The following is a 25,266-nucleotide window of genomic DNA, read 5'->3' on the forward strand; positions in this document are numbered from 1 at the left end:
TTCTCTGAGGCACACAATTGTTGTGACTTCATAACCCTCCATCTTGTTGATGTCACCTTATCTCTAATTCTGTGTCACAGTGACTGCAGACACAAGAGCCTCTCACTTGCTGTTATTTTACACTAGTCGTCTTTCTCACAAAATATAATTTATATGTATCTACAAGATGGGTGACAGCACTGACAAATCAATACTAAACACACTGTATCATCTCAAAGTGTTCTGCACTTTGTCTTTTCATTGGATTTCCACATCTGCTGACTATTCATGTAGTCTACTTTTTTAAGGAATAGGAGTTATAATTTAACTTCTGGTTGATTTCTTCTGGATATAAGCCTGAGCAATAGCAAAAGTTTATAGTAATTATTTAAAAAATACTACATATGAGCAAGATGTCTATGAAAAGGCTCTCGCTTCTGCTGCTGCTACAGCTGACTTGCTACTTTAGCACTGGGAGTTGTGGAAAGGTGCTGGTGTGGCCAGTGGAATTTAGTCACTGGCTGAATATAAAGATAATTCTGGATGAACTTGTCACAAGGGGTCATGAAGTGACTGTTCTGTTATCTTCAGCTTCCACTATTACTAATTCCAGCAAACCATCGACTATGAACTTTGAGACTTTCCCTGTATCTTTAACAAAAAGTGATTACGAGAATTTTATAGAACTTCTTCTTGAGAAATGGACTTATGTGGCGAAAGATTCCTTTTGGTCCTATTTTTCAACAGTGAAAATTTTATTTTGGGAATTTTTTGATACTACTCTAACTATGTGTAAAGACGCTGTTTCCAACAAGAAATTAATGACAAAACTAGAGGAATCAAGGTTTGATATCCTTATTGCGGATGCCGTTGGACCCTGTGGTGAACTGCTGGCTGAATTACTTAAAATACCATTCGTGTACAGTCATCACACCTCACCTGGTCATATAATTGAGAAGAATAGTGGAAGACTTCCATTCCCACCATCTTATGTACCTGTTATGTTTTCAGAATTAAGTGATCACATGACATTCATGGAGAGGATCAAAAATATGTTATATACACTTTATTTTGACCTTTTGTTCCCGACATACCATGAGAAGAAGTGGAATCAGTTTTACAGTGAAGCACTAGGTAAGTTGGCCTTCCTGATAGCTCAGTGGTAAAGAATCTACCTGCCAATGCAGGAGACACAAGTTTGATCATTTGGTCGGGAAGATCCCTTGGAAAAGGAAATGGCATTCCATTCCAGTGTTTTTACCTGGGAAATCCCATGGACAGAGAAGCCTTTTGGGCTATAGTCCATGGAGTTGGAAAGAGTCAGTTACCACATAGCAACAAACAACTAGGTAAGTCATGTTTTTAGTTGGTATCACTAAGTCCTATTTTTCCTAGTGCCTTGGAAGTTGAGTTTGTATAAATATAAATTCACAAAAATTTATCTCAAATAAGTGAAACAGTTAAATAAAAAGATAAAATGACCCTCAATCTAACAAATATTGTGAAAACACTTCAATTATAGGGTAGGGTAAAGCACATTACTAGTATTGAATAGCAGGAAGTCATTTACCACAAATTGAAGTACCTAGAACTTCTGCAAGTGACTATCCAACTTATAAAATTATTCTTTCAATTTAAAGTCATTAGGAATCTCATAAACTGTCTCAATAAATGAACACATGTACATTGAGAGTTATACACATATTTGTAGTACAAATATCCAGTTAGCTTTTAGAAACTGCTTCTACTTGTGTAAAAACAGATGTATTCCAGATCTACTTTATTATCCTATACTATGCTATGTTATATATTTATCAAACAACAGACACATTCAAACATCTTTGGCCACAACATCCCAAGTTGTTTTACAAAAATTATCTAATATATACACATGGCAATATTCTCATTTGATCAAACATTTGTTGTTGTTTTTCTTTTTACTTTCAGGAAGACCTACTACCTTATCAGAGACAATGGGGAAAGCTGAAATGTGGCTCATTCGAACCTACTGGGACTTTTCATTTCCTCGTCCACAGCTCCCAAATGTTGAATTTGTTGGAGGCCTCCACTGCAAGCCTGCCAAGCCCCTGCCTAAGGTCACCTACTCCTCCTTGGTATTCTTTGTGAATGTTGTGTTTTCAATAGGAATCATTCTCTATTTTTTTTTTTTTTTTTTTTTTGGAGTGTTTGATTACAGGTAGTCAGATGTGGGAACCTGGATAAAGTGACCTTCCACCTAGAAAGTGATGTATTTCTATATCAACACAACTATCTGAATTTCATTATCATTGCAGAATAAACCAGAGTACATGGGGCATGTTAATAATATGTCAATTAATTACAACTTCATTATTCAACACATAGAGAAGCATCATTCATTAAAGGACACTTATTTTTATATAAAACTATATATTTTATATAAATAAAATAATAGTTATATTCTCATCTGGTGATGCCATCCAACCATCTAATCTCACTGTAATATGTTGCATTACTATTGTATTATAATTATTATAGGATAATTTTGTATATAGCATATTCCAGAAGTGAGGGCTAAATATAGACAAATGGTGTAGGCACAGTTTTTACCACCTGACAGTTTACCTGGAATGACAGAACACAATCAAGTTGTAAAAAGTGCTACAATATGGAAAGACCAGAGTGCTAAAGAAATATTCAGCATGAATCATGGAAAGGATCTCTGATTCATAGACAATTATGATATCTGAAGGATGCTCAGGAATAAACAGAAGGGATAGGGCAGGGGTGGAAGAAGATGTGGGCTTCCCTCATAGCTCAGTTGGAAGAAGATATCAAAGAAAGGTAAGTGGAGTAGTAATGACAGTTGCCAAAAAGTCCAAGTTTAGTCTAGAGAAGAAAAGGCTGAATAAAGAAGAAGATGATGCTGATGAGGTACGTTGTAAACAGATAATTATAAAGATTTGAAACATCTAGTAGGGGCATTGGGAAAAAAACTGAAAGGATTAAGAAAGAACGAGATGGTGGTGGTTTAGTCTTTAAGTCGTGTCCGACTCTTGCAATCCCATGAACTGTAGACTGCCAGACTTTTCTCTCCAAGGGATTCTCCAAATATGAATACTGGAGCAGGTTGCCATTTCCTTCTCCAGAGGACCTTCCCAACCCAAGAATTGAGCCCGGGTCTCCTGCATTGCAGGCAGATTCTTTACTGACTGAGCTATGACAAAAGCCCTGAGAAAGAAATAGTCATATATAATGTAAAAATAAAAAGCAAGATGTAGTCACTGGGTTGGATTGTAAATGGTTAACAGTAGGAAGAGACCATTTAGCAGATTGCTCCTAGATACATACAATAATGATTGAAAACTAGAGTATGGTGTTTCCAGAGATATCACATTAACTCATTTTTTCCTTTATTTTAAATTAATTTATTTATTTTAATTGGAGGAAAATTACATTACTGTGGTGGGTTTTGCCATATATTGACATGAATCATGATGATTTACTTTAAACAAATTTAAATAAATCTCTGGGTTGGGAGTAAAAACATATTTATATATACATTCATATACATTTATATTGTTTGGAAAAGGCATTTATTTTAGCTAGTGCACTGGTGAAAAGCCTTAAAACTTACAAAAATACATTAGTATTTCATCTTCTTCATCTGATCACCAAAACTTTAAAAATTCCTAACATTAAAAAGATTTACATTAAATGCTGCTGCTGCTAAGTCACTTCAGTCATGTTTGACTTTTTGTGACACTATGAACTGTAGTCCTCCAGGCTCCTCTGTCCATGGGCTTCTCCAGGCAAGAATACTGGAGTGGGTAGCTATTCCCTTTTCCCGGAGATCTTCCCAACCGAGGGAACAAATCCTGGTTTCCTGCATTACAGGCAGACTCATTACCATCTGAGCCATTAGGAAAGCCCAAACAATGTTAAATTATACTAAATGAGATATAATAAAATATTTACTTGTAAAATACCAAATATAATATTATCACAGTTTTCTTGAAGGTTAAAAAAGCATAAGCTAGAATTACAATTTTCAGGATGTTTATCATAGTGTATATTTAATTATAGGAATAGAGTAAAGATTAAATGAAAACACAAATTTTAGCATGTCTTCAAGGTCCACCCATGTTATCAAAAATGGAAGGATTTCCTTCTTTCTCGTGGGTGAATAACATTCCATTCTGAGCATGTGTGTCTGTCTGTTTGTGTGTATGTCTGTGTGTATCTATGAAACATCTTTAAAGAATTCATCCATTGGTGGGCACTTAAGTATTTTCCCTAGATAATTGTGAATAAAGTTGCAATCAACATGGGAGCACATATACCTCTTCACAGTCCTGTTTTTATTTCCTTTCACCATATACCTGGAAGTAAAATTGCTGGATCATACAATAAATGCATCTTTAATTGTTTTAAGATCCTTCAATTTATGTTCCATAAGGGCTAAACCAATTTACGTTCCCACTGAGAGTGTACAAGCATTCACTTTTCTCCACATTCTCACAACACTTTTTTCTTCTTGGTTATAGACTTTCTAATAGGAGTGAGATAGTATCTGATAATATCTGATTGTGATTTTGAAATACATTTCCCTGATGATTACTGATGTTGAGTATCTTTTCCTATATCTGGTGATCATTTGGAAATCTTCTTTCTAAAATGTCTATCTTGTTCATTTGCCCATTCTTTAACTGAATTTTGTTGTATGAGTTGTGTATATATTCTGTATCTTAACCCCTCATTCAATATGTGGTTACAAAATTTTTCTTCCTTCTGTAGATTGCATTTTCATCTTGTAGATTATTTCCTTGGCTGTGCAGAAGCTTTTAAGCTTGATGTAGTCCCACTTGTGATTTTTTGTTGTTGTTGTTGTCTTGATGTCATATAGAAAACATCATTTTCAAGATCAGTGCCAAGGAGTTTCATCCTTATATTTTCTTTAGGGATGTTACGGTATCTGGTCTTATGTTTAAGTCATTGATTTATTTTGAGTTGTTTTGGTGATGGTAAAAGATAGAGGTCTCATTTTGTTTTTGTTTTTGTTTTTTTTATATGTTTATCTAGTTTTCTCAGAAAAGAAAGAAGGAACTAATATCCACAATGGATATTGTTGTATCCCTTGCTCCCAGTTTGAATAGTAGCTGAACCCTGCATGTTGTTCCATGGTCTATGTGTCTATTTTGGGGCCAGTATGCTCTTATTTGAAATATTGAAACTTTATGGTAAATATGAAATTTCAAGGTGTGATTCTTTTGGCTTTTGGTAATGTCAACATTTTAACAGCATTAGTCTTCTGATCCATGTCACAAGATGACTTTCCATTTATTTGTGTTTTCTTCTATTTCTTAAAACTTCTTATAGTTATCACTGTACAGATCTTTCACTTCACTGACTAAATTCATTTTTAGTTATTTTCTTGCTTTTGAGGCTATTGGAAATGGGATAGTTTTTTTTCAGATGTTTCATTATTAGTACACAGTAATGAAATTGAAATCTATATAGTTATTTTATATCTTGCAACTTTACTGAATTTGTTGATTAGTTCAGGCTTTTTTGTTGTTGTTGTTGAATCTGTGAGGTTTTCTGTACAAAAAAAATCATGTCTTCCATAAAAAATAAAAATTTTACTTCTTCCTTTCTATTTAGGAGGTCTTTTATTTCTTTGTCTCACCTAGTTGCTCTAGCTAGAGCTTCTATTACTATATTGAATCAGTGTGAGAGTAGGCACCCTTATTTTTTTTCTGATTAGAGAAAAAGCTTTCAAGTGTTCACTGTTGAGTATAACATTAGCTTTGGGTTTGTCATATATGTTCTTTATTACACTGAGCTATGTTCCTTCTATACCCTATATGTTGAGGGTTTCAGCATGAAAGAATGTCATACGCTGTCAAATGTTTTCTGGACATCTATTGAGATAATCATGTTATTTCATACTTCATCCTATTAATCCTTGCATCACAGAAATAAATCTCACTTGATATTAGCATATAATTCTTTTAATGTGTTCTTCAATTTGGCTTGTTGATATTTGTTGAGAATTTTTGCATTAATACTCAGTCTGGATTTTGACCTTAGTTTTATCTTCTTGCAATGTCCTTATCTATTTGGTATCATGGTCATGAGGATGACCTTGTAGGATGGGTATGGAAATGTTGCTACCTTCTTCTTTAATTTTTAAAGATTTTTTTGAAGAACTGGCATAAATTTTTCTATAATATTTCATAGAATATGTCAGTGAAGCCATCAGGTCCTGGGCTTTTGCGTGTTGATAGGTTATTGGTTATCAATTCAATTTTTTTACTTATTAGAACTGTTCAGATTTTCTACTTCTTCCTGATTCAGTCTTGGTAGGTTTTGTTTTTAAGAAGTTCTCCAATCTTCTCATGTATGTATTAATAATTTCTTAGCTTATAATTATTCATGGTAGTCTCAGAATCCTATGTAATTTTTCAGTATCAGTTGTAATGTCTCCATTTCATTTCTAATATTATTTATTTGAGTCACTGTTTTTCTTGATTAGTCCAACTAAAGGTTTTCAATTTTGTTTATCTTTTTGACAAGACACAGAAGGACAAATACTATAAGATGTCACTTGTATATGAAATCTAAAAATGCTGAACTTGTAATAACAGAGAGTCATATGGTGTTTGCCAGAACTGAGAGGTGGAAGAACAGGAGAAATGTTGTTTAAGGATATAAATTTGCATTTCTTAGTAAATAAGTACTAGAGATCTAAGGTACAGAGTAGTGAACATGCATACATGCTCAGTCATGTCTGACTCTTTGCGACCCTGTGAACTATAGCCAGCCAGTCTCCTCTGTCGATGGGATTTCCCAGGCAGGAATATTGGGGTGGGTTGCCATTTGAAATTTGGAATTATTCTAGTATAGAAAGTAAGTTCTTTTAAATCAGAAAAGATCAAGACCACAAAGCAAAATAATTCAGAAACAATTCCAGGCAAATACAGATTCACCAGGAGCTTTATTTAGGTAGAAGTGAATTACTCAAAAGCTGACCAGACCTCTGTTGCAGAAAGCCCTGGACACCTCTTCCTCTGTGGAGCAGGTGCCCCCAGGGGAACTCATTGAAGTCATGCTGAAGGTCCCTCACTGCAGTTACACATAGCACATCCATCTGTGACATTCATTATACAAGTTCAGGACAAAGGCATCATATGTATAGAAACACAGCAATATGGTCGCTCAAATAAGTAACTATACAAGAGTAACTTCAGATTATAAACAGAACGTCACAGAACTATTTCATAGAACATCCAAGCTATAATAATTGACTCCTCAAGTCAGTAGTTAGTAATTTAGACAGAGAGTTTGGAAATCATGACAAAGTTTAAAGTGAAGGATAGGATTACAGAGCTGAATGAATGACATAAAGTGATTAGGATCATTTTTTTTTTTAATAGTGCTCACAGTCAGGAAATGAAATATTAATGAATAACCTAAAATAATTCTCAAAAAGTCTGTCTGGAATAAATAAATGATTTAGTATAATTATAATAACAAAGAGCCAAAGGGAGTTGAATCCTGCAAGTAACTTCCTTCCAAGAATCTATGTTAGTAATTAACATCATGATTAATGAAGAGTCTGAGGATAATATACTTTAATAGTATCTCCTTGTCACTACTGAGTACTGGCTCTATCTTATTTCCTGCTTATACAAAAACACATTTGCACAAATATATATAATGGAAGAAATTGACCTCATATCACCCGTTCCTATCCCAGGATCTCAAGGACGAAAAATGCTTTTTTTTGTTCATTTGTTTGTTTGTTAAAGAAGAAAATGAACACTTAAAAATATAATATGAAGTTCCACAAAAAAAAAAATTTTTAATGATTTCTTAGTACTGAATATTTATTATCATAACTGACCAAAGTCCAAGTGGTGAAGTTACCATGTTCAAGAGAATTCGGGGAGTGGGGTGGGTGAGGGAGGGAAATCACTCTATTAGCTAACTGTATAGTATGTCGTAAGAATAATGTGCACTTTCTAATATAAAACTTGTCTATGTATAGAGCTCAAATTTCCTTTTCTGGGTCTATATCCAAAATAACTGAAATTGGGATCTCAATGAGTATCTGTACAACATATGCATAAAAGCTCTATTCAAAGGAGCCAAGAGGTTGAAGCAACCCAAAAATCCATCAACAGAGGAAGCAATAAACAAAATGTCATATATACAAACAATGGAATGTTACTCACCTTTAAAAGGAAATTCTGACACATGTCAAAACATCAATGAACCTTACATTAAGGGAAAGTAACTAGTCAGAAAAAGACAAATACTGTACAATTCAACTTATAGAAGTATCCAGACTAAACTCACTTGTAGAAACAGAGGAGAATGAAACTTGCCAAAGGCTGGAGAAAGAGGAAAGTAGAGTTTCTTAATGATCATAGACTTCCAGTTTTGTTTGATGAAACAATTCTGGAGATTGGTTGCACAAAGTGAGTATACTTAACACTACTATACTATACACTTAGGAACAATTAAGAAAGCAAATTTTATGCCATGTGTACATTACCACAATATATTTGTAAGAAATCACTACTCTAGTATCTTGAGACAATTTCTATTTTCTCTCTTTAGTTGCTTGTAGCAATTCCTTCAATAATGTATGCTATGCTGCTGCTCTTTTGTGATGGAGCAAATTCTTTTTTCACAGGAAATGGAAGAGTTTGTGCAGAGCTCTGGAGAAAATGGTATTGTGGTGTTTTCTTTGGGGTCAATGGTCAGTAACATGTCAGAAGACAGAGCCAAGGTGATTGCATCGGCCCTCGCTCAAATTCCACAAAAGGTAGATACAATAATTTAATCACGGACAACTACTTAATGAGTATGTTAAACTCTGTAAAGACCTGATTTTAGACATTTACTATCAGAAAGGTACAAAATATGATAGCAGTAATTTATCTCATATCTATACATATATATATACACATATAGATATACATATATGTATATATAAACTAAAATATACACAGCAAGGTGCTACTGCAGTACAGGGACTGCCTTTGATCCATAATAATTTTAATTATTCAGTATAGTAATCAAAAAGAATGATGTTTAAGAAACACAATGTGAATTTGGGTGTTATTAATACAATGGTAGCATGGTCAGGAAGATTAACCAGTAAATTCTACTTTGTCATTTGTTCCTTTTCCTTGAAGGACTCCTGAGGACAAAACACACATACAGATGCTCTCGGGAGTTAAATTTTAACAATAAATGTAGTTATGCAATATTGATTCAAGTTAAACAATTCCACTGTTCATAGTTTATAGAAGTTGTGCTTAACAATTTGTAATTTAAAAGAACACACTTCTTTGACAGCACTTATTAACTTATTATTAAAAAATTATGCTGTTGTTGTTCTGTCATTAAGTTATTTGAATCATTGCAATCTCATGGACTACAGCATGCTAGGCTCCCCTGTCCTTCATTATTGCCCAGGGTTTGCGCAGATTCATGTCCATTGATTTATTGATGCTATCTTACCATGTCATCCTCTGCCAGCCCTTCTCCTTTTGCCTTCAACCTTTCCCAGATCAGGGTCTTTTCCAATGAGTTATCAGGTGGCCAGAGTATTGGAGCTTCAGTATCAGTACTTCCAATGAATATTCAAGATTGGGTTCATTAAAGATTGACTGGTTTGATGTCCTTACAGTCCAAGGGATTCTCAAGAATCTTCTCCAGCACCACAATTCAAAGGCATCAAATCTTCAGCACTTAAACTTCTTTAAGGACTTCTCTGGTGGCTCAAAAGGTAAAGCGTATGCCTACAATGTGGGAGACCTGGTTTCTATCCCTGGGTCAGCAAGATCCTCTGGAGAAGGAAATGGCAACCCACTCCAGTACTCTTGCCTGGAAAATCCCATGGATACAGGAGGCTGATAAGCTACAATCCATGGAGTTGCAAAGAGTTAGACACGACTGAGTGACTTCACCTTATCTTACCTTACCTACCCTTCTTTAATGTCCAACTCTCATATCCATACATGATTATTGGGAAAAAATATAGCTTTGATTATATGGACCTTTTTTGGCAGAGTGATGTCTCTGCTTTGAATATTCTGTCTAGAATTGTCTTAGTTTTTCTTCCAAGAAGCAAGTGTCTTTTCATTTCATGGCTGCAGTCACTATCCACATGATTTTGGAGCCCAAGAAGATAAAATATGTTACAACTTCCACATTTCCCCATATATTTGCCATGAAGTGATAGGACCAGACGCCATGGACTTATTGTTTTGAATGTTGGGTTTTAAGACAGCTTTTTCACTCTCCTCTTTCACCCACATCTAAGCCTCTTATTTCCTCTTCACTTTCTGCCATTAGAGTGGTATCATCTGCATATCTGAGGTAGTTAACATTTCTTCCAGCAATCCTGATTCCAAATGTGAGTCACCTAGCCCAGTAGTTTACATGATGAACTGTGCATATGTAAGTTAAATAAACAGAGTGACAATATACAGCTTTTCTCTACTTCTTTCCCTATTTTGAATCAGTCTGTTGTTTCATGTCTGGTTCTAACTGTTGCTTCTTGACCTGCATACGGGTTTCTCAGGAGGCAGTTAAGGTGGTCTGGTAGTCCCAACTCTTTAAGAATTTTCCACAGTTTCTTGTGATCCACACAGTCAAAGGTTTAGCATAGTCAATGAAGCAAAAATAGATGTTTTTCTGGAATTCTCTTGCTTTATCTATGACCTAATTAATGATGGAAATTTGATGTCTGGTTCCTCTGCCTCTTCTAAAGCCAGATTGTACATCTGGATGTTCTTGGTTCATATACTGCTCAGGCCGAGTTAAATAATTTTTGAGTATTACCTTGCTAGCACGTGAAAGGAACATAGTTTTACAATAGTTTGAACATTCTTTGGCATTATCCTTCTCTGGGTTTGGAATGAAAACTTGCCTTTTCCAGTCCTGTGGCCACTTCTGTGTTTTCCAAATTTGCTGGCATATTGTGTGCAGCATGTTCACAGTAACATATTTTTTTTTCATTTGTTTTTATTAGTTGGAGGCTATTACTTTACAATGTTGTAGTGGTTTTTGCCATACATTGACATGAATCAGCTATGGATTTGAAATACCTCAGCTAAAATTCCACTCTCTTTCTTCACAGTAATACTTCCTAAAGTCCCATTTTCTTCACACTCCAAGATGTCTGGCTCTAGCTGAGTGACCGCACCATCACGGTTATCCACGTTATTCAGACCTCTTTTGTATAGTTCTTCTGTGTATTCTTGCCACCTCTTCTTAATATCTTCTGCTTCTATTAAGTCCATACCATTTCATTCCTTTATTGTGCCCATCTTTGTATGAAATGATCCCTTGGTACCACTAACTTACTTGAAGAGATCTCTAGCTTTCATATCCCATTGATTTCTCTATTTCTTTGCATTGCTCATTTAAGAAGATCTTCTTCTCTCTCCTGTCTATCCTCTGGAATTATGCATTCAGTTGAGTATATCTTACTTTCCCTTTCTCCCTTGGCTTTCACTTCTCTTCTTTTCTCAACTATATATAAAGCCTCCTCAGATAACTACTTTGCCATTTGGCAATTCCTTCTCTTTGGGATTGTTTTGATCACTGCCTCCTGTACAATGTTACACACCTCTAGCCACAGTTCTTCTGTACACTCCACAGGCACTCTGTATATCAGATATAATCCCTTGAATCTATTTATCCCCTCCACTGTGTAATTATGTGGGATTTGATTTCTGTCATACCTCAATGGCCTAGCAGTTTTCCCCACGTTCAGTTTAAGTCTTTCTTCAATTCAAATCTGAATTATGCACTAAGGTGCCCATTATCTAAACCACAGTCAACTCCAGGTCTTCTTTTTGCTGACTGCATAGAGTGTCTCCTTTTTCAGCTGTAAGAATATAATCAATCTGATTTCGATATTGAGCATCTGGCGCTGTCCATGTATAGAGTCATCAGTTTTTGGAAAACGATGCTTACTATGACCAGTGTGTTCTCTTGACTAAAGTCTGTTAGGCTTTGCCTGCTCCTTTCAGTAATACAAGGCCAAACTTGCCTGTTATCCTAGATATCTCTTGACTTCTTTACATTCCAATCCCTATGATGAAAAGGCTTTTTCTTCTTCTTCTTCTTCTTCTTTTTTTTTTTTTTTTTTTTTTAGGGTTAATTCTAGAAGATTTTGTAGGTCTTGCTGAATCAATCAACTTCAACTTCAGCTTCCTCAGCCTTAGTGGCTGAGGCATAGACCTGGATTGCTGTGATGTTGAATGATTTGCCTTGGAAATGAAACAAGATCATTCTGTTGTTTTTGAGATTGCACCCAAGCACTGCATTTGTGATCTTTTTGCTGACTGTGAGGGCTACTCCATTTCTTCTAAGGGATTCTTAACCACAGTAGTAGATATAATGGTCATCTGAATTAAATTCACTGAACTTGTCCATTTTAGTTCATGGATTCCTGAGAGATTGATGTTCATTCTTGCCATCTCCTGTTTGACCATGTCCAGTTACCTTGATTTCATTGGCCTAACATTCCAGAATCCTATGTTCTTTACAGCATCAGACTTTCACCACCAGTCACATCCACAACTGAGCATCATTTCTTCATTGGCCCAGTCACTTCATTCTTTCTGGAACTCTTAGTAATTGCCCTCCACTCTTTCTCAGCAACATATTGAGCATCTTCTGATCTGGAAAACTCATCTTCCAGTGTCATATATTTTTGCTTTTTCATATTGTTATTGTGGTTCTCATGGCAAAAATACTGAAGTGGTTGGCCATTCTCTCCTCCAGTGGACCACACTTGTCAGCACACTCCACTATGACCCATTTGCCCTTGGGTCGCCCTGCATAACATAGCTCATAGCTTCATTGAGTTACACAAGCCCCTTTACCATGACAAGGATGTGATCTATGAAGAGGGTAATAAATTATAAATAAGCCAAAATATTAATCTTAAGAGATTGATTTGCATACATTTTCCTCTTTGTGATCAAAACATGTAAAATTCTAATAAAATAACTTCCCATTTAACTACTTGATATAATTAAACTCTTTTATAACAGTCAAAAATAAATAAATCAGTGACTATTTAATCTGAAAATGAGCACTCCATATAAAGAAAGCAAACAAATATGTAGGTTATGTGTAATCTGCCACCGACTTATTGTGTTAGAAACAAAACCAGCTATCCATGGAAGAAAAGTTCTGACAAAATTAGACAGTGTATTAAAAGCAAAGACATCACTTTACCCAGAAAAGCCCATATAGCCAAAGCTATGGTTTTTCAGTAGTCATGTATGGGTGTGAGAGTTGGACCATAAAGAAGGCTGAGAGCCAAAGAATTGATGCTTTTGAATTGTGGTGCTAGAGAAGACTCTTGAGAGTTCCCTGGACTGCAGGATCAAACCAGTCAATCCTAAGGAAATTAACCTTGAATATTCATTGGAAGGACTGATGCTGATGCTGAAGCTCCAATACCTTGGCCACCTGATGCAAAGAGATGACTCATTGAAAAAGATCCTGATTTTGAGAAAGATTAAGGGCAGGAGGAGAAGGGAGTGACAGAGGATGAGTTGGTTAGATACCAACACCAAATCAATGGATATGAATATGAGAAAATTCTGGGAGATAGTGAAGGACAGGGAAGCCTAGCATGCTGCAGTCCATGCAGTGCAAAGAGTTGGACACAACTTAGTGACTGGAAAGCAACAACAAAACAGTTTTTTAAATATTTGAGTTGGTCATTGAAAATCTCACTTGTCTGTGCCATCATGTGTACATAATTAACACATCAAACATAGGTATTCCTATTTATGTCTTTGTATTAATAGTTACCATTACTTAATATGTCTTCATATCTTTTCATGTCATGTGGAGGACATGTAATTCTATGTATTTGAGTCAGTTTAGAAATTATTAGTACAACTTTGAAGTTCAACTCATAGAATAAGGTATTTCCTTTACCTTTAACAGGTTCTATGGAGATATGATGGCAAAAAACCAGATACCTTAGGACCCAACACCCGGTTGTATAAATGGCTTCCCCAGAATGACCTTCTTGGTGAGATTTGTCAGAACAAATAATGAGAACATGAGTAACAGCTGAGCAGAGTGAGAGTGCTTCAACAGGAAATACACTTACAAAGCAATTGTTGAAACACTGAAAAAGAAAACTTTACTACTTTATTATAATTTTCTTTGCTGTGGGAAAAAGGGAGAATATATAAAAGTTGTCATTTTATTCTACGTAGTCACATCCCTTACAGCCAGAATCTTTACTTTAGCTGTAATTGCTTCTCACAGTGAACTTTTCAGTAACTTCCTGGGTTGTTGTTCTCTCTCTGAATTCTTTCCTTGTACTTATCTTTTCCATTCTGTAGAAGTATATTAAAAGCTATTATAAATAAGAACTCTCCTGCCATTACCAGTGACTCTCAATTTTCTTTAAGAAATAATTCACAATCATTTCTGTGAATCAATAACACACTTCAAGATAAAATTTAGCTTTTCCTTCCTCTGGTTCCAGTGCCACTAACATTATCCTTCTTTTCCCCTTACACCATTCCTATTGAAATAAATGACTTCACTATATCTCTAGAAGAATAAATTCCCGCATGCCTTCCTCTTTTTTTGCACATGTGGTTTCTTTTACCCAGAATTCTCTTTCAAGTTGTTCACCTGCCAATCCTGGATTCATTTGTAATGTTCAAGTTACTCAGTGCTTCTTTCACAAAGTCTTCATTTACCCCTTGAGCAGACATAGCCATTTCTTCTCTGAGTTCTGAAAGCAAGTTAAAAGCATATGCATAATAATCTGTTATATTAAAGATACTGCTTCTTCCAGTGCCTCATAATACCCATTTCTCATTTTATTCTGAGTTATGGCTAATAATTTTACGAAATCCACTCAATCCTAGGTCATCCAAAAACCAAAGCCTTCATAACTCATGGTGGAAGCAATGGCGTTTATGAGGCCATCTATCACGGGGTCCCTATGGTGGGCACTCCTTTGTTTGCTGATCAAGCTGATAACATCGCTCGAATGAAAGTCAAGGGAGCAGCTGTCAGGTTGGACTTGGAAACAATGTCAACAAGAGATTTGCTCAACGCATTGAAGGAAGTCATTAATAATCCTTCGTGAGTACATATATCAGTTCAGTTCAGTACATATATATATATATATATATATTTGTTGTTGTTTTTGTTGTTTTGTTTGCTTTTTACTAGCTAATCCTTCTAGAGAAGTTCTCATCTGAAGATTGGGGAGGCAGCCATGAGTCTTCACATAAGCACAATGAGGTGTAAGATTTGCTCAATGCTTTGAAAACAGACAATAATAATGGGTTGTGAGTGTCACATTAAGATTTTTTTCATGGTTTTATGGAAAAGTTTTGTCAGTGGTTTAAAGATAGTGGAGAAATTTTGAAAAACTTAATCATTAGAATGTGAAGAACCACTGAAATGGTAATAGAAGGATTAAGAAGCACTGAGAACAGTTACTGTAGGGAACAGAAAGGTTGTTGCTGAATGATAAGATGCGGGATTCTTGGCCTCCGGAGGAGACAAATTCAATCTGGGGCCAGAGACCAGGCTGGATCGCTCAGAGCTTTTGTGTAATAAAGTTTTATTAAAGTATAAAGGACATAGAGAAAGCTTCTGACATAGGCATCAGAAGGGGGCAGAAAGAGTATCCCCCTCCTAGTCTTTAGCTGTAAGTTATAAAGTCACCCACAGTCTGTCAATGAAAAGAAAGAAATGTCTTAAAATTTAGAATGGCACCAGGTAATTCATCTCCGACCATAAAATGGTTGACTTGAATCTTGTAGTAGGGCAGATTCCCAAACAAATAGTTTCATTTACATGGATTAGGGAAACAATATCTGAGTAAGTAGGTTGGGCCATTTGGCTGAACTTACAGAGTCTGGGGTAAATTAACATATCTTAAGACAAACATTTCAATAAGAAAAAAGTGTATTGGTTAACTCAAGGTTTTAGAATAGTTAGCATCAGGTGAAACCAGGTGTCTTGGCAACACAGCATTTTAAGAGAAACCTCCATTTAAATTTGTATAGAGAAGAAAAAAAATATTGTTGGTTTGTTCCTCCTGCCGCTCTCTCTTAAGAGAGATAAAAATGTCTAACACTTGCAGCCTATTTCCTCCATTTGGAGACCCTTGGCCTTCCTGCCTGTTACCCTCTCAGAACCATGAATGCTGTGGATCCTAATCTGCCCAGTCTACTCTCTTTCAGCATGTGAACGTCTCAAAGGTTTTGAACTCTTAAAATATGGTTTATTTTCAGTAAACCTCCATGACATAATCCATTTCAAATTCCGATTACATTTAATATTTTCCAAGTTTTCTATGCTAATATTTTGACTCCATCTCTGATAAAGGATAAACAGCTATAACTTTCTAATTAACCAGTTTCAATTATATATATTCTATTTATAAAGGTGGGTATATTCTTGGGGTTTTTTACTGTGGTCATTTTGTCTTGTTTGGAAGAATTATAAAATCTAAACATAATTGACTTGGGAGGAGTATGTTGACGTGAAAAAGTGGAAGTGTTGGTTTCTCAGTTGTGTTCGATTCCTTGGGACCCCATGGACTGTATCCCACCAGACTCCTCAGTCCGTGGAATTTTCCAGGCAAGAACATGGGAGTAGGTAGCCATTCCCTTCTCCAGAGGATCTTGCTGACCCAGGTATCAAACCAGGTCTCTGCATTGCAGGCAGATTCTTTACTTCTGAGCCACCAGGGAGGCCCATATGTTGGGATATTCCTTTTTTTTTTTTTTAAATGCTACACAATTTTTAAAGGTTATTTTCCATTTAAAGTAATTACCAAATAATGGTTAAATTTCCATTGTGGTACAACACCTCCTTGAGCTTATATCATTCCCAATAATTTTGCCTCCTACTCCCCCACCTGTGTGTTTCTACTCCTCCAAATCTGGTAACCAATAGATTGTTCTCTGTATCTGCTGCTGTCGCTAAGTCGCTTCAGTCTTGTCCGACTCTCTGTGTGATCCCACAGACTGCACTCCACCAGGTTCCTCCGTCCCTGGGAGTCTCCAGGCAAGGACACTGGAGTGGGTTGCCATTTCCTTCTCCAATGCATGAAAGTGAAAGTAAAGTCGCTCAGTTGGTTCCAACTCTTCGCGACCCCATGGACTGCAGCCTGCCAGGCTCCTCCATCCATGGGATTTTTCAGGCAGGAGTCCTGGAGTCGGTTGCCATTGCCCTGCCTGCTATATCTGCTAGTCTGTAATAATATTTTGATCCCATCATTGATAAATGGCAAACAACTAGAATTTTCTTTTTACTCAATTACAACTATGTAGATACAGCCTATTAATTTAAGTTTATTCAGAGTTCTTTTACTTGTGCTCATTTTTGTCTTATTTGGAATAGATAGTCATGTTGGGATATCCCAATTTCAAAGCCACATTTTCTGAAAACAGAAATATTTGATTTCCAAATCACTTCAGGATATACATGAATTTCAATCACACAATTATATTAATATCACAAATATGATGTATATATTCCCCCCTTTTTTTTTTATCATAATGACTTTGTAAACAAAACATATTGAGAATGTGTCAGTAATGGCAGCAAAATGCATTTTGTGTTTCATAAGCAGTGTTATTTAAATTTAATTTTAGCACAGCTATTTTCCTAAGTGAGCAGCATAAAAAGCACTTTTTTCCTTCTTTTTTTTATTTTCTTATTTTATTTTTTTCCCAGTTATTTTTATTAGTTGGAGGCTAATTACTTTACAATATTGTAGTGCTTTTTGCCATACATTGACATGAATCAGTCATGGATTTACATGTGTTCCCCATCCTGAACCCCCCTCCCACTTCCATCCCCATCCCATCCCTCTGGGTCATCCCAGTGAACCAGCCCTGAGCACTTGTCTCATGCATCCAACCTGGACTGGCGATCTGTTTCACACTTGATAATATACATGTTTCGATGCTGTTCTCTCAGATCATCCCACCCTCGCCTTCTCCCATAGAGTTCAAAAGTCTGTTCTATACATCTGTATCTCTTTTTCTGTCTTGCATATAGGGTTAACATTACCATCTTTCTAAATTCTATATATATGCGTTAGTGTACTATTTTGGTGTTTGTCTTTCTGGCTTACTTCATTCTGTATAATGGGCTCCAGTTTTATCCACCTCATTAGTACTGATTCAAATGTATTCATTTAAATGGGTGAGTAATATTCCATCATGTATATGTACCATAGATTTCTTATCCATTTGTCTGCTGATGGTCATCTAGGGTGCTTCCATGTCTTGGCTATTATAAACAGTGCAGTAATTCCTTGCTTGTGATGGGTCTGTTAAGATCTTCTATTTCTTTCTGGTTCAGTTTTGGAAAGTTATACTTTTCTAAGAATTTGTCCATTTCATGCAAGTTGTCCATTTTATTGGCATAGAGCTGCTGGTAGTAGTTTCTTATGATCCTTTGTATTTCACTGTTATCTGTTGTGATCTCTCCATTTTCATTTCTAATTTTGTTAATTTGGTTCTTCTCCCTTTGTATCTTAATGAGTCTTGCTAACAGTTTGTCAATTTTGTTTATTTTTTCAAAAAACCAGCTTGTAGCTTTGTTGATTTTTGCTATGGTCTCTTTAGTTTCTTTTGCATTTATTTCTGCCCTAATTTTTAAGATTTCTTTCCTTCTACTAACCCTGGGGTTCTTCATTTCTTCCTTCTCTAGTTGCTTTAGGTGTAGAGGTAAGTTATTTATTTGACCTTTTTCTTGTTTCTTGAGGTAAGCCTATACTGCTATGAACCTTCCCCTTAGCACTGCTTTTACAGTGTCCCATAGGTTTGGGGTTGCTGTGTTTTCATTTTCATTCGTTTCTATGCATATTTTGATATCTTTTTTGATTTCTTCTATGATTTATTGGTTATTCAGAAGCATGCTATTTACCCTCCATATGTTTGAATTTTTAATAATTTTTTTTCCTGTAATTGAGATCTAATCTTACTGCATTGTGGTCAGAAAAGATGACTGGAATGATTTCAATATTTTTGAATTTTCCAAGGCTAGATTTATGGCCCAGGATATGATCTATTCTGGAGAAGGTTCCTTGTGCACTTGAGAAAAAGGTGAAGTGGATTGTTTTGGGTTGAAATGTCCTATAAATATCAATTAGGTCTAGCTGGTCCATTGTGTCATTTAAAGTTTATGTTTCCTTGTTAATTTTCTGTTTAGTTGATCTGTCCATAGGTGTGAGTGGGGTATTAAAGTCTCCCACTATTATTGTGTTATTGTTAATTTCCCCTTTCATACTCATTATCATTTGCCTTACATGTTGCAGTGCTCCTATGTTGGGTGCATATATATTTATAATTGTTATATCTTCTTCTTGGATTGATCCCTTGATCATTACGTAGTGGCCTTCTTTGTCTCTGATATGAGTATTGTGACTCCTGCTTTCTTTTGGTCTCCATTTGCGTGAAATAATTTTTTCCAGCCCTTCACTTTCAGTCTGTATGTGCCCTTTGTTTTGAGGTGGGTCTCTTGTAGACAACATATATAGGGGTCTTGTTTTTCTATCCATTCAGCCAGTCTTTGTCTTTTGGTTGGGTCATTCAACCCATTTACATTTAAGGTAATTAATTTTTTTTTCATATTTTTTATTAGTTGGAGGATAATTACTTTACAATATTGTAGTGGTTTTTGTTATACATTGACATGAATCAGCCATGGATTTACATGTATTTCCCATCCCAATCCTCCCTCCCACCTCCCTCTCCACCCGATCCCTCTGAGTCTTCCCAGTGCACCAGGCCTGAGCACTTGTCTCATGCATCCAACCTGGGCTGGTGATCTGTTTCACCCTAAATAATATACATGTTTCGATGCTGTTCTCTCTAAACATCCCACCCTCACCTTCTCCCACAGAGTCCAAAAGTCTGTTCTATACCTCTGTGTCTCTTTTTCTGTTTTGCATATAGGGTTATTGTTACCATCTTTCTAAATTCCATAAATATGTGTTAGTATACTCTATTGGTCTTTATCTTTCTGGCTTACTTGAATCAGTTCTAATGAGATGGATGAAACTGGAGCCCATTATACAGAGTGAAGTAAGCCAGAAATTTTAACGTAATTAATGATAGGTATGGTCCCATTGCCATTTGGGTTTTTTTGGGGGTTCAAGTTTATACAACCTTTCTTATTTCCGTCTAGAGAATATCCTTTAGCATTTGTTGAAGAGCTGGTTTTGTGGTGCTGAATTCTCTCAGCTTTTGCCTGTCTGTAAAGCTTTTGAATTCTCCTTCATATCTGAATGAGATCCTTGCTGGGTACAGTAACCTGGGTTGTTGGTTATTCTCTTTCATTACTTTAAGTATGTCTTGCCATTCCCTTCTGGCCTGAAGAGTTTCTATTGATAGATCAGCTGTTATCCTTATGGGAATCCCTTTGTGTGTTATTTGTTGTTTCTCCCTTGCTGCTTTTAATATTTGTTCTTTGTGTTTGATCTTTGTTAATTTGATTAATATGTGTCTTGGGGTGTTTTGTGCTTTGGGTTTATCCTGTTTGGGACTCTGGGTTTCTTGGACCTGTGTGAATATTTCCCTCCCCATTTTAGGGAAGTTTTCAGCTATTATCTCCTTGAGTATTTTCTCATGGCCTTTCTTTTTGTCTTCTTCTTCTGGGACTCCTATGATTCAAATGTTGGGGCATTTCACATTGTCCCATAGGTCCCTGAGGTTGTCCTCATTTCTTTTGATTTTTTTCTTTTTTCCTCTCTGCTTCATTTATTTCCACCATTTTATCTTCTACCTCACTTATCCTATCTTCTGCCTCTGTTATTCTACTGTTAGTTCCCTCCAAAGTGTTTTGATCTAACTTATTGCATTATTCATTTTTAATTGACTGTTTTTTATTTCTTCTAGGTCTTTGTTAAACATTTCTTGCATTGTCTCAATCCTTGTCTCCAGGTTATTTATGTGTAACTCCATTTTGTTTTCAAGATTTTGGATTATTTTTATTATCATTATTCTAAATTCTTTTTCAGGTAGATTCCCTATCTCCTCCTATTTTGTTTGGCTTGGTGGGCATTTTTCATGTTCTTTTACCTGTTGGGTATTTCTCTGCCTTTTCATCTTGTTTAAATTGTTGTGTTTGGAGTGGCCTTTCTGTATTCTGGTGGTCTGTGGTTCCTTTTTAATGTGGAGGTTTCTCCCAGTGGGTGGGTTTGGACGATTGGCTTGTCAAGGTTTCCTGGTTAGGGAAGCTTGCATCAGTGTTCTGGTGCATGGAACTGGATTTCTCTCTGGAGTGCAATGGAGTGTCCAGTAGTGAGTTTTGAGATGGGTCTATGTGTTTGGTGTGACCTTGGGCAGCCTGTATGTTGACGCTCAGGGCTATGTTCCTGCGTTGCTGGAGAATTTGCATGGTATGTCTTGCTCTGGAGCTTATTGACTTTTGGGTGGTGGTTGTTTTCAGTGTAGGTGTGGAGGCTTTGCAATGATCTCTTATTACTTAATGTTCCCTGTAGTCAGGAGTTTTCTGGTGTTCTCAGGTTTGGGGCTTAAGTCTCCTGCCTCTGGATTTCAGTCTTATTCTTCCAGTAGCCTCAAGACTTCTCCAACTATACAGCACTGATAATAAAAGTTCTAGGCTAATAGTGAAAAGATTCTCCACAGTGAGGGACACCCAGAGAGGTTCACAGAGTTACATGAGGAAGAGGAGAGGGAGGAGGGAGATTGAGATGAGCAGGAGGAGAAAAGGGGGGACTCAAGAGGAGAGAGACAGATCTATGCAGTACTCTGTTCCCTAAGTGTTCTCTGCAGCCCAGAACACCCACAGAGATTCACAGAATTAGATTTAGGAGAGAAGGGGGAGGGAGGAAATAGAGGTGATCTGGGAGAGAAACAGGAGAGTCAAAAGGGGGAAAGAGTAATCATCACACTCTTGAGTAAAAGTGGGTACTGAATATTGGATTATTAAATGTCCAAAATTGATATCAAATACTGAAAAGCAAATATTAAAAATCTAGAGTAGAGGTTAGACTCTTAAAATGACAATATTAAAAACAAAAACACAAAAAATTTAAGAAATATATATGAAGTTCACTTTAAAATTAGGGTATTTTTGTTTTTTGCAAGGTTATAGTGAAATGAAAATGAAAATTAAGGAGTAATAGAGGACTTTAAAAGAAAATAAAAGAAAGTGAAAATTAAGGAGTAATAGAGCAGTAATAGGGAATTTTAAAAGAAAATAAAAGAGAAAAAAATTAAGAAAAAGAAAAAAAATTTTTTTAATTAAAAAATAGCTAAAATATATCTAGGAATTTCTCTGGAGCTGTTGCGGGCAGTGTGAGTTTGGTTCAGTTTCAGATAGCTCCTTGTTCCAGCTTACACTTCTCAATATCTATAGGGCCCTTCCGATGTAGTCGCTGTTAACTACAGGGATTTTAATCTGTTGCACCTGTCACTTCTGAAGCGGTTCCCATTGTTTATCTGGCTTCTGTTTACAGATCTCTTCCTAATTTCTGCCCTGACACAAGCGGGTGGAAGTGGTCTCTTGTTTAGGTTCGCTTGTTCAGTCGTGCTGTGGGGAGGGAGGGGCACTGCAGACAAATGTCACTGCCTGTGTGGGGAGCACTCCCAGTGTTCCGGCCACACTGGGTTTCCTCCGCTCATGGCGCGTGTGCTTTCTCCATCTACACTGCTCAGGCTCCAGGCTGCTCTATAGGGAGCAGATCTTGCGTTGCATGTGGTTCCAGTTTTCGGGTACTCCCCAAAAGCGCAGACCCAGTTGGGCCTGCATTTTGTGCCTTGGCCTCCCGAGCAGCTCAGGCAGCCAGGAGCTTGATGAGCGCACTCTCCCCGGGTGCCGTGCGCATTCTCCCCTTCGCGGTCCCAGCCTCGGTTTCTTGCACACCAGTCCGGTGAGCCTTGTGTCTGTTCTGGGGAACTGGCCTCTAGCTGAGACCCTCCCACCGGATGTCAACCATCCAGAATCTCAGGAAATCTTTGGTTAGAAATTGGAAGCCTGTTTGCAGTTTGGTAGGGGATGCCTTCTCTGGGGCCGAGTTTGCCCCTTTCCCCTCCACTCTGCCTCCTGCCTCCAGCAGGGGATGGGCCGGTCCGCCACCGACTAGCTCTCCTCTGAAATTCCTCAGTCTTTCCGTTGTTCTGTGAACAGGCTGGCAGTGTGTTCGGTTAGCGCTTTTCACCAGTTAATTTTCTCTCTCTCTCTTGCTATCCCATAGTTGAAGTTGCTATCTTATGTTAGCTCACTCCGATTGCCCTCAGGGCATTCAGGCCCAGTCCTTACCAGTAAGCAATGCTGCCCGCTCCTCTCTGTTCAGAACCCACTTGCTGGTGGCAGATGCAAGTGTCTGGGGTACTTTTCTCCTAGGAGTTGCTTTTAGGCATGAAATATGTGGGTTTTATTTATTTTTCTTCCCAGTTAGGGTGCCCTCCAAGATTCAAAAACTTCCCCCAGACCCGCCAGTGAGAGGGTTTCCTGGTGTTTGGAAACTGCCTCTATTACAACTCCCTTCCCGGGACGGGTCTCCATCCCTAGCTCTTTGGTCTCTCTTTTTATGTTTTCTATTTTGTCCTACCTCCTTTCAAAGACAATGGGCTGCTTTTCTGGGCACATGATGTCCTCTGCTAGCGATCAGAAGTTGTTTTGAGGAGTTTGTTCAGCGTTCAAATGTTCTTTCGATGAATTTGTAGGGGAGAAAGTAGTCTCCCTCTCCTATTCCTCCGTCATCTTAGCTCCTCCTTTTTCTCTTTTTTTAAAAGAAACAAATATTTCATCTTCTGTTTTTATGTACATGTACATATCTCTGGTATATTTGTATGTCTTTTTAATTGTTAATAATGTAATGTTGGTGTTAAAAATGAAGATATACTGAATGTTCATGATATGCTGCATGTTGTATTTAGTAAAACAGTGTTACTTTACACATATTAAGTAACTTCTTAATTGTAGTCTATTCCTATTGTATTAAAAATATATTTCCAGGGTTACTGTAGTCTTCTCAAAAACCCAGTTCTCATCCTGTGTTTTTGACAGAAAAGGGAGAAAAGTTACTTCCATTGTTATTACTATATTGTCATGTAATAACACTTTGTGATTTAAAGTTCATGAGCTATAGCTCTTTATTCATCTTTCTTGTTTATTAGTCTGCCATCATTTCAACAGTAAAAACAAGTGTGTCTGCAATGCCCGAGAGTGAAATGTTGAGCCATCTCCAGCATTTCTAGAACAAGAGCCAGAACAACAATACTAGTAAATATTTATTGAGTGTCTACTGCATGCTAGGAATGCCTCTAAGAATCAATAAAATACTCTCAAAATAATTAAATAAAATACTATCCCTAGCCATTTTATATAACAATGAAAAACTGAGAAACAGATTCTATCATGATTGAACCCTCCAAAGTAAAATTAGAAGTTTAAAAAATAAAAAAGTTTTAAAATGTTAATAAAATTATTATTTTTTTAATCTGAGGAACAGAAAGAATAAAAAAGCAGCCAACAAAGTAAGAGTCAGGAATCAAACTGACTCAATCTACCTCCACACTTTCAACCACCACTTCACTAATGTAAGATCAGCCCTGTCTAGACATGTCTCCAGACCTCATCACTGATTTACCTGTTATATCTGGATTATAACATTTTGAAATACATCTACCAGGTCTATTAACAATTATTTATGAGACAATTCAAACTTTGGACAAACATATTATGAATTTCTTTTCTTTTATTTCCCTTTGGGATGGCTCATTCCGTTCTTCAGAATGTACAATCTTGTTCTCTCCCATTTTCTTTCTTTTCTTTGTAGCTTGAAATGATATGCATTTAAGAAATCATAGCCCTTAAGATAATATCTCAATAATCACCTCGGAAAAAATTATCTATTTTCTTCCACTCTGTGTTGCACTCGTTGTTAACATCTGCAAGAAAATTTCACATATTTATCTATTATAGCTCATTGTTTGATTTTCCTTCAGCTACAAAGAGAATGTAATGAGATTATCAGCCATTCAACATGATCAGCCGATGAAGCCCTTGGACAGAGCAGTCTTCTGGATTGAGTTTGTCATGCGCCACAAAGGAGCCAAGCACTTGCGGCCAGCTATCCATGACCTCACCTGGTTCCAGTACCACTCTCTGGATGTCATCGGGTTCCTGCTGGCCTGTGTGGCAACTGCCATGTTTGTCATCACAAAATGTTGTCTGTTTTGTTGCTGGAAATTTGCTAAAACAGGAAAGAAGGGGAAAAGAGACTAA

General features: G+C 36.7%; 1 protein-coding gene across 4 annotated transcripts; it reads left to right on the forward strand.

Moving 5' to 3' along the window:
- The first annotated feature begins 383 nt into the window (after positions 1 to 383).
- LOC136152652 (UDP-glucuronosyltransferase 2B4-like) lies at positions 384 to 25,266 on the forward strand. Of its 4 annotated transcripts, none has more exons than XM_065913959.1 (6): positions 384 to 1,113; positions 1,927 to 2,075; positions 8,663 to 8,794; positions 13,957 to 14,044; positions 14,901 to 15,120; positions 24,987 to 25,266. In XM_065913959.1, the coding sequence occupies exons 1-6, from the start codon at positions 384 to 386 to the stop codon at positions 25,264 to 25,266; spliced, it is 1,599 nt and encodes a 532-aa protein (XP_065770031.1). The 4 variants fall into 4 exon arrangements, with proteins under 4 accessions (XP_065770031.1, XP_065770032.1, XP_065770034.1 ...); XM_065913960.1 differs by having other exon boundaries at positions 393 to 1,117; positions 1,931 to 2,075; XM_065913962.1 differs by having other exon boundaries at positions 393 to 861.

The sequence above is a fragment of the Muntiacus reevesi genome, chromosome 22 (genome assembly GCF_963930625.1).
Source record: "Muntiacus reevesi chromosome 22, mMunRee1.1, whole genome shotgun sequence".
Taxonomy (NCBI): domain Eukaryota; kingdom Metazoa; phylum Chordata; class Mammalia; order Artiodactyla; family Cervidae; genus Muntiacus; species Muntiacus reevesi.

Excerpts from the sequence above, each read along its gene's own strand:
- LOC136152652 (XM_065913959.1), top strand. The coding sequence starts at position 384 with ATGAGCAAGATGTCTATGAAAAGGCTCTCGCTTCTGCTGCTGCTACAG. Across the intron at positions 1,114-1,926 it reads GTTTTACAGTGAAGCACTAG|GAAGACCTACTACCTTATCA; the intron begins GTAAGTTGGCCT and ends TTTTACTTTCAG. Across the intron at positions 14,045-14,900 it reads TCCCCAGAATGACCTTCTTG|GTCATCCAAAAACCAAAGCC; the intron begins GTGAGATTTGTC and ends ACTCAATCCTAG.